This window comes from Triticum urartu, chromosome 1, assembly GCF_003073215.2.
Source record: "Triticum urartu cultivar G1812 chromosome 1, Tu2.1, whole genome shotgun sequence".
NCBI lineage: Eukaryota > Viridiplantae > Streptophyta > Magnoliopsida > Poales > Poaceae > Triticum > Triticum urartu.
In genome coordinates, this window is record NC_053022.1 from 428,759,008 (window position 1) to 428,774,757 (window position 15,750).

General features: G+C 46.2%; 3 protein-coding genes across 3 annotated transcripts; 2 read left to right on the forward strand and 1 right to left on the reverse strand.

The window, feature by feature from the left end:
- The first annotated feature begins 975 nt into the window (after positions 1-975).
- On the forward strand, positions 976-7,107 carry LOC125516219 (protein RETICULATA-RELATED 4, chloroplastic-like). Its single transcript, XM_048681704.1, has 8 exons — positions 976-1,680; positions 3,889-3,957; positions 4,737-4,868; positions 4,994-5,047; positions 5,127-5,171; positions 6,160-6,299; positions 6,566-6,691; positions 6,785-7,107. The coding sequence occupies exons 1-8, from the start codon at positions 1,129-1,131 to the stop codon at positions 6,819-6,821; spliced, it is 1,155 nt and encodes a 384-aa protein (XP_048537661.1). The 5' UTR covers positions 976-1,128; the 3' UTR covers positions 6,822-7,107.
- A 2,421-nt stretch (positions 7,108-9,528) lies between these two features.
- LOC125535043 (vicilin-like seed storage protein At2g18540) lies at positions 9,529-13,856 on the forward strand. The gene is made up of 2 exons (XM_048698106.1): positions 9,529-9,604; positions 13,292-13,856. The coding sequence occupies exon 2, from the start codon at positions 13,294-13,296 to the stop codon at positions 13,708-13,710; it is 417 nt and encodes a 138-aa protein (XP_048554063.1). The 5' UTR covers positions 9,529-9,604; positions 13,292-13,293; the 3' UTR covers positions 13,711-13,856.
- A 914-nt stretch (positions 13,857-14,770) lies between these two features.
- Positions 14,771-15,677, reverse strand: LOC125535054. The gene is made up of 4 exons (XM_048698115.1): positions 15,589-15,677; positions 15,408-15,509; positions 15,168-15,332; positions 14,771-15,078 (listed from the first exon to the last, which is right to left on the reverse strand). Exons 1-4 carry the CDS (start codon positions 15,601-15,603, stop codon positions 14,797-14,799), a joined length of 564 nt encoding a protein of 187 aa, XP_048554072.1. The 5' UTR covers positions 15,604-15,677; the 3' UTR covers positions 14,771-14,796.
- Positions 15,678-15,750: the final 73 nt, after the last annotated feature.

A 15,750-nucleotide genomic window follows, 5' to 3' on the forward strand; every position in this document is an offset into this window, starting at 1 on the left:
CGTCCCTTCACCGAACTTTTCCATCCAACCGTTTTTAGCCCCACCACACATATTTTCTGCACCTTCCATACCTAATCAATCACCTTGATTTACTTACCTTTTGCATTATTTTCACCTTAATTTACTTGCCTTTTGCATCATTTTCACCTTAATTTACTTACCAAACATTTATTTACACAATCGTTCTCATCGGTTGCAACATCCGCACAATATGAGTCATCGCCTAGCACTGCCCAAAGGAGCGTGCTGCGTGAGCGTTACAAGGCAACCGGTGCGTGACTCAGCCGGTTGGTCATCGTGAATCATTAGGCTTTCTGAATTCATTGGGATAAATCACTCCATAGCACAATCACAACTCATATGAATGATTCCAAATATATATATACTCATATGATTTTTTTCCAAGAGGTACAAGTAAAATGATTTTTTTAAATAGTGTAGATGTCTAGAGAGTAGAGAAGATCTGCTGACGTTCTATTAAGATCTTTTGTACGAAAGGATCTCAAAATATATGGTGGCACACAGAATGTATTTATAACACGAGCGCTATGTGGCCTTCCTACCCTCTCTATAGAATGGCACTACATTTATTTTCTCACTAGACAATTGTCGGTCCGTTGCAGCGGGAATACAAAAATTTAGCATGCAATCACAGTGATTTACTACATGTCATCTTATTGTTGGTGTAATTATGCACCAAAAATATATTTTAGCTGTCAATTAAATCAATGTAAATGGAACTTCACGTATCTTTTTTTTAGCATATGGAACTTTACGTATCTACTAGCATTAATTTGGGGAGATGCTTGCAAACTTGAAATTCTTATATGGGTAATATAAAAGCCCAAGGCAAGGATGTTTGGAAAATGTATCATATTTTCGTCAGCTTTGACTCTGGGCAATGGGCATGACCTCCGGCGGCTCCTCATAGACTCGTCGTAGGTGGCACAGTTGTATAAAGCGCCGTTGCCCACTCGCGTCGACACGACTGTCGCGGCTGCGGTCTCGCGGGCTTCCACTCCTTCACCAACCACACTCCTCTCCTCCTCTTCCCCGGGAGGTCCACGCCCGCCCGCTCACAATCCCCGCCCCCGGCCTCCCCTCCGACCACCTCCCGCATCCCCCGCCATGGCCTTCTCCACCCCCAACGCCCTCTCCGCTTCCGCTTCCGGCCCCGCCTCCCCGTTCCACCTCCGCCTCCAGCCGCAGCCCTTCCTCCGCCTCCCCGCCCTCCCCTTCCACCGCTCCCTCCCGCTCCACCTCCCCTCCCTCCGCCTCACCCGGCCCCTCCTCCCTCCCCTCCCGCTCGCCTCCTCGGGCGGCGGCAGCAACATCGGGTCCGGCTCCGGCTCCGGCGGCGGTGGCGATGACGACGACCTCCCCTCCGGCGGCGGAGGAGACGAGGACGAGGGCGGCGACGACGCGTCCGTCAACAGGAGGGAGGCGCTGTTCGTGCTGGCGCAGCTGGGCCGGAAGCTCGAGAGCCTTCCCGCGGACATGGCCGCGGCCGTGGAAGGCGGGCGCCTCCCCGGCGAGATCGTGCGCCGGTTCGCCGATCTCGAGAAGTCGCCCATGTTCCGCTGGCTGCTCCAGTTCGGCGGCTTCAGGGAGCGCCTCCTCGCCGACGACCTCTTCCTCGCCAAGGTCGCCATGGAGTGCGGCGTCGGCATCTTCACCAAGGTCCGTGTGAAAATGAAGTCCTCCACTCCGTGTATTTTCCACATAGCAGCATCTCGTTTCTGTGGTTTGCGCTTCAGATCGTCAGATGTGGTTTGGTTTGCTCTGCTTTGACTGGCTTCACTGTAGAAGTTTCTGTGGCCTAGAGTTCAAAGGCCCAGCTCTGATGTGTGTGGTAGATTGTCGTATGAGTCGGGCTTTGGCTCGATGGCGATGCGTGCCCGACTCTGGCTTGTTGTCGACGTCGCTTCAGGGTTGTCGGGAGCGTTGTTTGGACGAGCGCTTCGGTGAGAAATGGGGCGGGAATATTTCTCTGCTGTGACAAGATGCCGATTCTTCACTAAATCGGATGTATTCGGTATTCCATAATCTAATTGGACAGTCTACTAAGTGCAATTTCATTCCCTCTAATACAACAAAGGCACATGTCCTTCTAAAGAAAACAAAGGCAAATGTCGCTTTGCTAGATGAAGAAAGGAATACAGAATAAAAGAAGCCTTTCTACGGTCTGAAGTATACTCTTCTGCTGGCAAAGAACAAAGGCAAGTGTTGCTGTTCTTGCCTTTCTCTGAGTAGCATTATTCGGTCACATCAGCCACAAAGCTCCAGAGCTACCAAGCTTTGTGGTGCCGTGGCACCACCAAAATGTCATAATAGATCGTACAATCTAGCATACTACAAAAAATGATTCAGCACAACGTACGAATGATGGCTTCACCATTTCTCTCTTGCTGGCCTACGGTGCACAGTAAAAAAATTAATCTCAATGTGTATACTAAAATTATGACATGATGATAGACGCTCCCTCTGTAAACTAATATAAGATCGTTTAGATCACTTAGGGAGTACATCTTATGGCAATGCTAGTTTTCTTTTCATAACTCTTTAGTAGCGCTATCGTGTGTTGGTAGCTTAGCATAGGAACCACAAAACTTGTTTGGTAGCACTAGAACTTCTCTCGTTGTGTATACTTTGTTTGACTAGTGCTTACTTTGCTTTGCTGGAGGAAGGGCGTAGCAAGCGACGAAATGCTTCGGGGAGTTGAAAATAAGCATAGATCCGGAGATTCCCAAATAGGTCAACCTTTTGAACTGCCTGCTGAATCCATGAGCAGGCAAGAGACAACCTGGCGAACTGAAACATCTTAGTAGCCAGAGAAAAAGAAAGGATAATGTTGCTCTTCAGAAAACATGTATAGTGGCCTTCGTCGATGGGACAAACGCTCCAGTGTATGCGTTACAAGGCAACTAGCATTTTGTCATGGAAGTTCGTGAAAGAATGTTCTTGTTTTTCGTTGGAAAAACCAACACCGACGTCAAGGCCAGTATGTAGTAGTTTTTCAAGTAAAACAAAGTATGCACTAGTCACCTTCCGTTGACTCTTTGTGGACATATCCTTCAAATACAATCCCAGTGGCAGCCGAATGGGAACTCTGTACCCTAGGAATATGTACTCCCTCCGATCCACAGTAAGTCCTTTTAGAGCATGGTTAATAGTACAGCCAGCTGGTGGCTATATGATATTGCCATGTCATCTATAGCCAAGGTTATAGCCGGCACGTACAATAGTTAGATGTAAAGATGTGCTACTTTATTAATGCATGGCCCACGTCTCACTCACATAGTGCCTAGGAGCACGTGTTGCAGCTGGCTCTTATTCTGTAGTAGGCTCCTCTTCTCTCCCCTCCATGTCAGCAGAAATATAACATTTTAACTCTTATAGCCCGCTTACATAAGCTTATTTTACTTGCTCTTAGCATTTTCTAGTTGAATATATACTCCCACTGCACTTTTGCTCATGTTGTTCCTATTTAGTCCCTCATTAATTTCATTGAGAACTGAGCCTAGAACTCTACTGGGAGGGAAAACAGAAAGTTATACAAACAATTGAAGGGTAGCATTAACATTTTTCTACACCCTTAATTCTTGTGAGCCTATTTTGGATTGGAGAGAGTAGTTAATGCAGGGTCTGGAGAACATTTGCTCATCTCCAGAGTTGAGAATTGAGAAATACATGCAATGCAACACATATACTTGGGTGCATTGTTGTTAGAAACATCAAGATATTTTGTCTCAAGTTGTATGCCTGAAACCTATTCTATATCTGCATTGCTTTTATTTGAGGGCAATTGCATTATTTTGTGATTCAGTTTGCAACGCATATTTAAGTTCTGTACAGCTTATTTGACATATTTCTTTTTAATGTTGCTAGACTGCGGCAGAATATGAGCGAAGGAGGGAGAACTTTGTCAAGGAGCTTGACTTTGTGATTGCCGATGTGGTATGCTTCTATTATTTTTTGGGATATCCTTTACAAATTGGCGAGACTTTGCCTTCGATTCCGTACACTCAGAATTACTACCTATGTTTAAAAAACAGATGATGTTAATAAAAGCATGCAGTCAAACTTCTCTTGATAAAAGGCACAAGGTTTTCTCAGTATTTTGTGCAAACATTTGCGAACCCTGGTAAATTGTGCAAGCGGCTTCATATTAGGGGGTGAATAAAGCAATTTACTTTTGATTTGAGATTTCGGTCATCATTTTTTTTTCCTTTCAGAAATCAGAACAAAGAATCAATACGCACTTTTGATTGACCCTGCGAAGCTGTGCTAGAGGTTGTTAATGTGTTATGATTCCCAAATGAACCTTTTTTAGATTTGTTGCCAAAATAAATAAACAGATTGATCTTCAAAATATATAACCTGCATTTTAGACCCAGTCCTAACAGCACAGACCTGCCCCCTTTCCTTCTCCACCCGCCAAGCTTTACAAAGTTCTTTTGCATTTTTTTTCCTGAAAAGAGGAGAGGTGTTCCGCCTCTCTAATTTTTTTTACCGGAAATCGCGCTGCTCTAATTTATTAGGGTTAGTGTTTAAAATATAGGGGTGGGCGAGCTTGACAACTGAGTAACCACTTGCATGCTCACTTTCATGCAGGTGATCTTGTAGTCCAAAAGTTACATTTATCTAAAAATATACTACTTGATTTGAAGCGCACAAATGATTTTTTAGAACTCTTCTGATTACTAGTCTTAAAATCTTGTTGCAATACTTTCTAGGTCATGGCAATAGTTGCAGACTTCATGCTTGTTTGGCTTCCTGCTCCAACTGTGTCTCTGCAACCAGCACTATCAATGAATGCTGGGGCTATTGCTAAATTCTTCCACAACTGCCCGGATAATGCATTCCAGGTAACGTGATCTCAACTTATTTCTCCCTTTCCTAGTGGTACAGTGAAGAATCTACTTTTCTGAAAGGGAAAGTATTTATCTTTTCCTTGAAACTTGTAAGGGAACTTATGTGACTTCTTCTGCAGGTTGCTTTGGCTGGAAGATCATACACATTTTTGCAGAGATTTGGAGCTATTATGGTAAAGATTAACTATCTGTGCTATGTTGTGACTTGTTTAGAGCGTGTTTGTCACAAACTAATAATTCGCCTTCTTTCAGAGGAACGGCGCAAAACTTTTTGCAGTAGGAACGAGTGCATCTTTGGTAAGTTTGTTATGCTGTAATTTTGATGTTTCTGACAAACAGTACTAGCATTGTGTTTTTATTCAATTGTAATTGCATTGCCTTGATGCTATGCGAGGAATCGATAGAAGCTTCTATCATCTTTTTTTTGTTTAATCTTGAAATAGCATGAGGAGAAAAAATATTTTCTTTTTCTCAAGTACTCTGTTCTCATAGGAAGAAGTAACCGTTTAGTACTCACATGAAAACATGCAAAAGTAATATTTAGAAGAGGTTTGATGAGGTTGTTATTTTTCATGTAAGCACTCGTTATGTCATGCACTGCTCAGTTGTTTAATTGAAAATCTAGAGGCCTGGTAGTGTGCAACTTAATAAATTTGATGGTAATTGTTAAGTTGATATGTCAGCACTACAACTGTATATTACGACCTTGAAGCCTCAATCAGATATGCCGGTTAATTCTTAAATAAAGAACACCTTGCAGAGTGCCACTGATCTTGTATTAGGTGAAGGGAACATTTGAAAAGCTAAGGAACATGCTGAAGTAATGATACAATTTGTTTTTGGTTCCACATAGGAACAGTTTTTTTTTTAGATAATGACATAGTAACAACTAGTCAGTGCCATTTTTACTCTTCAAATACTCCCTCCGTTCCTAAATATACGACCTTTTAGAATTTCAATACGGACTACATACGGATGACACATTTTAGAGTGTTTAGTCCGTATTGAAATCTCTAAAAGGGCTTATATTTAGAAACGAAGGGAGTACTACTCAAGTCCTTATGAAAAGCTTAAAAAGATTTGGGACCAAAAGCGGTTAGCAGTGACCATTGAATAAGTTTCTTCAGCTTGAGTTGGGTTCCAAATTCTTATAAATATCAATTGACTTTTTGTACCCAAAACAAATGCGCTACCAAGCTGCACTACATCCCTTTTCCAAAGCACAGCTTGGGGAACTTCAATATCGACGGGCTTGCTAGCTAAATGGCGCAAAATCTTTTTTCAGATTGGCACGGGTGTGACCAACGCAATTATAAAGGCAAGAAAGACTGTTAACAAGGATGATGCTGGCGAAGTTGAGGATATCCCAATTGTTTCAACAAGTATTGCCTATGGTGTATACATGGCAGTTTCTAGTAACCTCAGGTACCATGCAATATTGCAATTATTACTCTATGTGATATGTTTGATTTGCATGAAGTGATTTAATATTTCCTAAGAGGTTAAGATGAACCTTTCTAATGATTATGTTATGTTTAATTCCGCCTCCGTTCCGATTGGGACATTATGAGGGCTCCAAAAACCGTCTAGTAAATAATTATACAAAAGTAGGACACTAGGATATGGAAACCTGAAAATTTGTGCGGACAAAAATAACGAAAACTAAAGCAACTGAACTTCTTCTATAACAGGTACCAGGTTCTGGCTGGAGTGATCGAACAGCGGATGCTCGAGCCGTTGCTACACCGCCACAAACTAGCATTGAGTGCACTGTGCTTTGCGGTTCGGACGGGGAACACATTCTTGGGTTCTCTACTGTAAGTAATCTATAGTCCGCAGGATGTTAACTCTGAATCTAAACATGAAATTCCGATGTGGTCACTTACTGGCTGAACATTTTGCCTTTGCAGGTGGGTTGACTATGCCAAGTTTATAGGCATACAATAAGTTGAAGACAGACCTAGAATTGCACAAATCATTTGCAACGTCGATTCGTCGCTACGCCATACCCTTACCGTGCTTCCTATCCTGACTCATCTGCCTTCATAGGAGACACTAATGACAGAGGTCGATTGCTTTTGTTGGAAACGAAAGATGTGTGCAGAGAAATGGTAATTTGTCGAATTCCCAAGAACAAGCGCTTGGATTCTATTTGGTGGCTTGTGAGTTTTGTCCTGTTAGAACTCGATTCGTTTCAGACGATGGTTTTGCAGTCGTTTCTGTTGCGCAAGTATGTTCCTGTGCTCTGGCTTGTTCTGTTTAAAAGTTGTGCAGATAACAGAGATCATCTGGGTTCTGCATGACACGCACGTCTTGACGTGTGGTTATGAGACTTCATTCTTCCCTTGAAGCTTAGCAATTGGGAGACCTATCGTCTTAGTCCCTGGAGCTGCCTATAAGGATAGGGTATGTGTTTGTGTGTGAGGATGTTTGTATGGGTGAGCGTGCGTACTGTTGTGAGCGTCTGCATCTCTGTCGCTCGTAAGCCACTGACTGATTGCACCGTTTCATCGGCTGCGTCATGCTCTCGCCACGTTTCCAGTGACACATGCCAGGGACGCGATCTTATCCTTTCACAACCGCTTAGGTCCGGTCCGGTAACGAACCTTTCCAGCGCGGTGCTGCCTCCCTCGACCCTCCCTCATGTGTGCAGTCGCAAGCTGCTATTGCTGTGAGCTGTGAAAGCAAGCCAACATTGGTGCAAAGGGGTGAGCCTCCTATGCTGCAAAGGCCAGTCATGGGTGGCGCCTTCATTGTTGTTGCCGCGAAGCATGCTAACGCGATGACGTGCTATGAAGGGGAGCCAGTCATGGGTGGCGCCTTCATTGTTGTTGCCGCGAAGCATGCTAACGCGATGACGTGCTATGAAGGGGAGCCAGTCATGGGTGGCGCCTTCATTGTTGTTGCCGCGAAGCATGCTAACGCGATGACGTGCTATGAAGGGGAGCCACTGGTGCTGCATTGGGTGACCGCTAGTAATGCATGCGCATGGGTGGTCAGTGCTTCAAAGGGGTCATCGGTGTTGAGAGACGAGTCAACGCGCAAAAAATACGCCGTGGGTGTCGTGGTCTAGGTCTCAAGAATGGCACACTGCTATAGGCCGGCACACTCGGCGTTGTCACTGCTCATCACCTCTGAGTTGAGCTTTTGCAACAACGGTGGTGTTGCAAACAACAGACAACGAGGCGGACCGGATTGCAATATTGCGGTAGTTGGATTGCAATATGATTGATGTTGCGGCCAAGACGCAATATCAACATGATGTTGCAACGACGGCGTTTTGCAACATGATCAATGTTGCGGCAGCTACACTGCAACATGATCAATGTTGCGCTCGAACTACCGCTCGATCATATTGAAGGATTTCGTGACTCTGACGATCTTTGCCAAAAATCAGTCGGCCGAGGCGTAGCGCTTGCAAAAAACAAAAACAAAAAACCTTGCTACGCACGTATGGAGGCTGGGCGCACCCGAAACAATCCTTCTTGGTTTGATGGTTTGTGTACTCCCTCCGTTTTTATTTACTCTGCATATTAGAGTTGACTGAAGTCAAATTTTGTAAAGTTTGACCAAGTTTATAGAAAACAATATAGACATTTATCATAATAAATCTATACGATGTGAAAGTACATTTAATAATAAATCTAATGTTGTTGATTTGTTATTATATATCTTAATATTTTGTATATAAACTTGGTCAAAGTTTTGTAAAGCTTGACTTTGACCAAGAGAACTAAATAAAAATGGAGGGAGTATTTCTTAAAAAAAAAAGGTTTGACCGTGTGTGTACGCGTACGTTACATCTTGGAACCCAAGCCGCGCATGCCTCATACGTGCGTGGGCCAGACAACTAACCCTAGCAAACATCTCGATATTCACACGCGCCCTATATATATCCAGAATATATCCCTCGTGTGTTTTCTCTTGCGAGGGCCCGTAGATCGGAGAGAGATTACTAGAGCTAGACCCACCGTCGCACATCCATCAAGATCGGTCTCGATGGCCATGATGAGGGCGAAGTGGTTCCTAACGGGCGTGCCGGTGGGGTTCTGGTGGGGGTGGAAGAAGAGCAGCGAGTGGGAGCTGGAGGCGATGGTGGAGTCGGTGCTGCCGCGCCCGGTGGCGAGGCACGTCGTCGACCTCCTGCCCAAGGCCACCGCCGACGCGCGCCACAAGGCGCGGCTGGAGGAGTCCATCCGGGAGAACGCTCGCAAGCAGGAGGAGACCATCCGGAGGCAGGACGAGGCCCTGAGGAGGATGGAGGCCACCGCGATGAGGCAGGAGCAGACCATCGGCCTGCTGCACGCCGTCATCGCGCGCCTGCAGGAGGCCGAAGACCAGCGTCTCCTGCTGAAGCAGGGCCCGCCGACGACCACCCCGCCGCCGGCAATTTTGACTTTTTGACCTGTGGACGAAATCAATTCACAAAATGAACTGCCCGTGAAACTATTTCACAGCATTGACCCTTTTGTGTGGCGCCCGCCACGCAGGCGCCACACCCTACGGTGCAGCGCCTACCTCGCGGGCGTTGCACGCCAGTCCACCGTGGCGGTCCTTGGGCCCGCACCCAGAAGTGCAGCGCCTCCTAGCTAGGCGCCACACATGTAATGTGCAGCGCCTAGCGTTCGGGCGGCCGGCGGCTTCCTCCTCTCCCCCTCTCAAATCCTCTCCCAAAACTTGCAAATTTGAAGAATTTGTCCGTGGATTTCGAAGTCATACCCTCCCTCAAGGTAATCTTCTCCGATCCCTTGTTTTGATCCAAGTAATGCTAGTTTAGGAAACCCTAGTTTTGTTTGGATCTAGATATTTGCATGGAGATGTGAGATCTTTGTTTGCCAATTTCCTATGATTAGGCTTTGTTAGTATGTTAGGGTTATTCTTATGGGTGTTCTTATGTTGGTGCTAGGGTTATGGTTAGGGTTATTGTTAGGGTTATGGTTAGGGTTAGGGTTATGGTTAGGGTTATGGTTAGGGTTAGGGTTGTTGTTTGATATATATGTATTAGGGTTTGTATTCCGTGTTAATCCTTAAATTAGTACTCGTGGAAGCAATGTTACGATGTGTTGTTTGAATGCTTATAGGGATGGGAAGAACATGTGTGTTTGTTCATCATGGGGACAAAGACGCCTTCTTGAAAGGCAATATTGAACCGGATCCGGATGAGGTAGATATGTTGTTTGATAGTAGTCCTAGCTATGCGGAGCTCTTGCAACAAGTGAGGAAAGATTTGAATTGGATGGACCCTAGTGATATCGTTGAGTTGGAGGGAAGGCATAATGTAGGTTTTGGAATGCACATCCGTTGGAAGACAATGAGTATCAACTCGGAGCAACGTTGGGTTGCATACAAGGAAACGGTGGCCGATTCACTTGACAAGGCTCTTGAGTTATTTGCAACGAAGAAGGTTGATTCAAATTTGCATCTGGACTTAAACCGGAAACCCTCCCCTTTGGTTGCTAGTAGCCCCCCACCCTTGAAGCGAGATGAAATTGTTGAACCTCTTTTGACCCAAGAAGTGAGGCCAACATTGAGCCCGTTTACAAACAACCAAGATGAAGCTTTGCAAGAGGACAATGATGAGTATGCAGACGATGACAATGAAGTTGATATACATGACAACAATGTGGGTGATCTTGACAAATATCATTTGCAAGAGACAATGGACCATTCCATCCCTTTTTCCTGTGCATATGCATCGGATTCGGATGACGAAGGTCCCGATGAACAAGTTGATGAGGATGGGTTCACGGTGAAGGAGGCCGAAGATTTCGAGAAGGTATTCGGTCGGGATCACAAGACACCATTGTTCAAGGATGTTAGTCTCGCGGATGAAGCCGTTGTGGATGGTGGCAAATCTATATCTCTTGGGGTTAGGCCAAGCTCTCACCGTGATTTGGGAGACGACAAGAACCGGATTGGTAAAGGGAGTAAGTTCGAAACCTTCTTGGAATTGAAGATGTGGCTCGACAACTACTCGGTTACGCATTATCGTCCACACAAGGTGGTGCATTCGGACGTCAATGTGCGCTACACGGTTGCATGTGCATGTGAAGATGAAATATGTCCGTGGATTATGCGTGCAAGACCATGGAAAGGAGGTCCCGCTTGGCACGTAGTGAGTTGTGTGCCAACTCACATGTGCCGAGGCAAAAGGGTGGATGGCAAGATTGTGTCCAAAGACGACAGACAACTCACGTCTGAGTTCATCACTTACAGGCTCTCCAACTCAATATCCACACTTCCAACAATGAGCGTCCAACATGTCATTGACCTTGTGAAAGCCATATTTCATTACAAGGTGAAGTACGGCAAGGCATGGAAGGCGAAGCAAGCCGCATTTAAGATGTTGTATGGTACTTGGGAGGAAGCATACAACCGAATCCCTAGGTTGTTGTTAGCCATGGCCGCCACAAACCCGGGCATGGTTCATGTTGTCGAGCCTCATGGGCACCAAACAACGGTTTATGAAGGAAAGAAAGTCCGAGTATTTGGCCGTGCATTTTGGGCGTTCGAGCAATGCGTGAGGGCTTTCGAACACTGTAGGCCGGTCATCTCCATTGATGGCACGTTCTTGACCGGACAATACAAGGGCACCTTGTTGGTTGCGATAGCAAGTGATGCCAATAACCGGGTGTTGCCATTGGCATTTGCTTTGGTTGAGGCAGAGAACAATGACAACTGGGAGTGGTTTATGTGTCTTTTGAGGACGAAGGTGTTACCCGCTCAAAGGAAAATTTGTGTCATATCGGATCGGCATGCAGGAATTCTTAACGCAGTGGAGATTGACATTCCCGGGCATGCTCCATTGCACCATCGATGGTGCATGAGACACTTTTGTTCGAACTTCTATAGGGCATGTGGCCTTAAGGAGTTGGCCGATGATCTTCAAGATTGTTGTCTTGCTTTCTCCGAGAAGCGGTTCGCCACTTTGTTGAACAAATTGCTCGCACACAAAAAACTTGATCACGGGGGTCAAGACTTTATGAATAGGCACATTCCCCACCGGAACAAGTGGGCACGTGCTTTTGATGAAGATGGCCGAAGATACGGTCAAATGACAAGCAATATGGCCGAATGCTTCAATAGGGTGCTCAAAGGTGCACGTGGATTACCTGTGACGGCAATAGTTCAATACACATTTGACAAGATGAATGCGTACTTTCTAAAGTACTCAATGGAAACTGATGCACGGATAGCGGGTGAGAACCCGCGCAAGTACAAGTACAAGTTCCCACCCAAGGTTGATGAATGGTTAGAATTTCAATCACGAAAGGCGGACTCAGAAGAAGCTATATTATATGACAACGAAGAGTGGAAGTATGAAGTGAAAGAGCCAGGAGGAACCACAAACGATGGCCGGCAACATGGAGGTCAGCCTTTCAAGGTGTCGTTAACACAATGTGATTGCTCTTGCGGGAGGCCATTGTTGCTTCATCTCCCATGCTCACATTTGTATACCGCCGGTCGCGTTAGAAATGTGGACATCAATCACCCACGCACCGTGAGGGAGTTGGAGTTCTCAATCATGACGGTCAAGAAAACATGGGCTCCCCGCTTTCACCCATACTTTGACCAATCACAATGGCCGGAGTACCATGGAGTTCAACTATGGCCGGATCCGGAGTTGAAGGTTGTTAAACGTGGTAGACGTAAAACAAAGCGTTTTAGAGGCGACATGGACGGATGGGGCCATGGTGGCCGCCGCGAAGCGGGAAACGATCAATTCCAAGAGCCTCGTGAGAGCTCCTGTTGTGGGGAATGCAAAGGTCATGGCCACAACAAAAGAAAATGTACGAAACCAAGGAAAAGGTCCAAGAAAAATGATGCAAGCACTAGCCAACAAGGAGCTACACAAGGGAGCCAACCAAGTGGTAGCCAACAAGTGCCAAGCCAACCAAGAGGTAGCCAACAAGTGCGAAGGCAACAACGTGGTAGCCAACAAGTGCCAAGGCAACCAAGTGGGAGCCAACCTAGTGGTAGCCACCAAGTGCCAAGGCAACCAAGTGGGAGCCAACCTAGTGGTAGCCACCAAGTGCCAAGGCAACCAAGTGGGAGCCAACCAAGTGCCGCCAACCAAGTGGTAGCCAAGTGCCAAGCCAACCAAGTGTTAGTCAAGAGGATCTAGGCAACAAAGAGGTCGGCAACTAGGATTACAAGAGGCCGTGGTGGTGGTAGTCTAGGCCGTGGTGGTGGTTTGGCCGTGGTGATGGTCTTGGCCTTGGTGATGGACTTGGCCGTGGTGATGGACAAGGGCAAGGTCGTTATAGAGGAATGTTTGGATACCTCGATGGACCATTTCCGTATGTTGCTCACTAACTATAATGTTTCAAATGTTCTTGTTTTCCATATGTTATTTTTTTCATATGTTCCATTTGTTTGTATTGTCTTTACTAACCATTATGTTTCACTCATTGTAGGTATGGCGGCTTCCCAACCCAACAAACCAACAATGAAGGAGGATGGCGAAGATGAGATGGCGGGATGGTGGGAGAAGGCTGCGAAGAAGCTTAGAGAGGAGGATGCAGCCAAGCTAAAGAAGAAAAAGGAAGAGGAGCTTGAGGAGAAGAGGAAGGAAGAAGAGAGAGCGTCAAATGCGATGCGCGCTAGGGAGCAAGCATTGGTGAGGAAATGTGAGGAGGCACAGAAGAAGCGTCAAAAGGATTTTGAAGAAGGAACCATGAAGCTTTGGGCAATTGCAGCTGAAAAAAAAGAGAGGGAGGAAAAGATATTCATGGAGAGGGTGGTTAAGGAGGCCCACCTCATAAGGAAAAGGGAGGAGGAAGAGGAAGAAGAGAAGAAGAAGAAGAAGGGAAAGGGGCCTTGCTCTACGCAATAGAGCTATGTCATGAACTACTATCTCTCCTCTTCGATTTGGTTGTGAACTACTATGTGTCATGAACTACTATCTCTCCTCTTCGATTTGGTTGTGATCTACTATGTGTCATGAAGTACTATGTATTATGAATTAGTATGTGTCGTGAAGTACTATGTTGTCACAGTTCTTTGCTTGCTATGTGGTCCATGAGCTACTATCTCTCCTCATCGGAATATGTGTGCGTGTACCAAAAATTTGCTAAGTACTAGGTGCAGCGCCTAGCTGCTGGGCGTTGCACTGCACAGTGTGGCACCTAAGCGCTAGGCGTCACACTGTATAGTGCAGCGCCTAGATCTGAGGCATTGCACACATGGACTGAGCTAAACAGAGAGCAAACTTTCTGTTTGCAAGCTAACAGCAGTACAGCGCCTAGCACGGAGGCGCCACACTATACAGTGCAACGCCTAGCTGCTGGGCGTTGCACTGTAACAGTGTGGCGCCTCGGTGCTAGGCGCTGCACTGGGCTGTAGCTTGCAACCAGAGTGTTTGCTCTCTGGTTAGCTCAGTCCATGTGTGCAACGCCTCAGCTCTAGGCGTCACACTGTATAGTGCAGCGCCTAGAGCTGAGGCGTTGCACACATGGACTGAGCTAACCAGAGAGCAAACTCTGTTGCAAGCTACAGCCAGTGCAGCGCCTAGCAACGAGGCGCCACACTGTACAGTGCAACGCCAACGAGGCGCCACACTGTACAGTGCAACGCCCAGGGATGAGGAAGGGAGAGGGGACTTGGTGCACCCAGAGGGTGATTGTCATGGTTCAGAGTTCAATGTGGTTGAGCAGGGAGTTGAGGTCACCCTCGAGGATCCAGACCAGTTCAAACATGTCGAGACTGCCAATGTGAATGATCAAGATGAGGGCTTTAATGGTGAAGCTAATGAAGATCAAGTTCAACATTATTAAGACAACAAGTGCAACATAGAGGACAAGTTCAACATTGCTAAGACGTCAACAAGTTCAACATAACTAAGACATACAACTCCAAGTTCAACATAGAGCTAGTTCCTAAGACATACAAATAAAGGACTATGGCTGGTTCCTAAGAAGAGCTAGTTCCTTGAGCGCTTTTTGGCTGCTCCCCCCCTCTTGCTGGCTAACTTCTTGACCTTCCTAGGAAGAGGAACACGCTCCCGCTCCGGCTCCGGTTCCTCCACGTCATCGACATCGTCATCCAAATAGTCATCCAAAGCCGCCATCCGCGAGGTGCCGACCGTCCTTTTGCCTCTTTCGGTGAAGTCTTCAGGTGTGTACTTGTTGATTCCCTTTCTAGGCTTTAGCATGTATGCAGACCTAACCTGGTACGTCCCCAAGGTCATATCATCATCAGCAACCTATGCATCAACAAAAGATATGGAAAGACCGTGTGTGAGGATATAGTTAGCAATGCATCAACAATTGGATATATATGCTCATGCCATACCTCTTGGGTGACCACACCCACATCCTCATCCTCCAAATGATCACCATGGCTCTGGCCCGAAGCGGGATCTGATGGTGTCGCCGACCTAGACCGTTCTGGTGATACATACTCGGGGTCACGACAACCAAAAAGGTTTGATAGCCGCCTTAACTTTTGGCCCTGGCGCTGCAACATGTACAAGTGAATGAGACATCGAACGTAGCAACACATGTTAAGTGCTAGTTTGAAGGAGATGTGAACCTTGATGAATGCTCGAAGTGCACCTTCTCCATCGCTTTTGCCAGCCGGGGTTGTTTCAAGAATAGTCTCGGTCTCATCAGCTGCTTTCTTGATCTGGGCACGCTATGAACAGAAATGGTATTAACGTGTTAGGCAAGCGAAGATGTGAATAGTGTGAATGAAAAGCAAAGAGGGCAAATACCACAAAGTTCATCATTGGAGCTGAAGGGATCACTGAGTTGCCTTTCCTGACTAATGCGTTGTACTGGTGTTGGGCTACCTCATCAAAAACAGTGGTTCTTCCAAAATCTCCTCAGCATACGCCGGCTTGCATACCTCCACACGGGTACTTGCAAGAAACCAT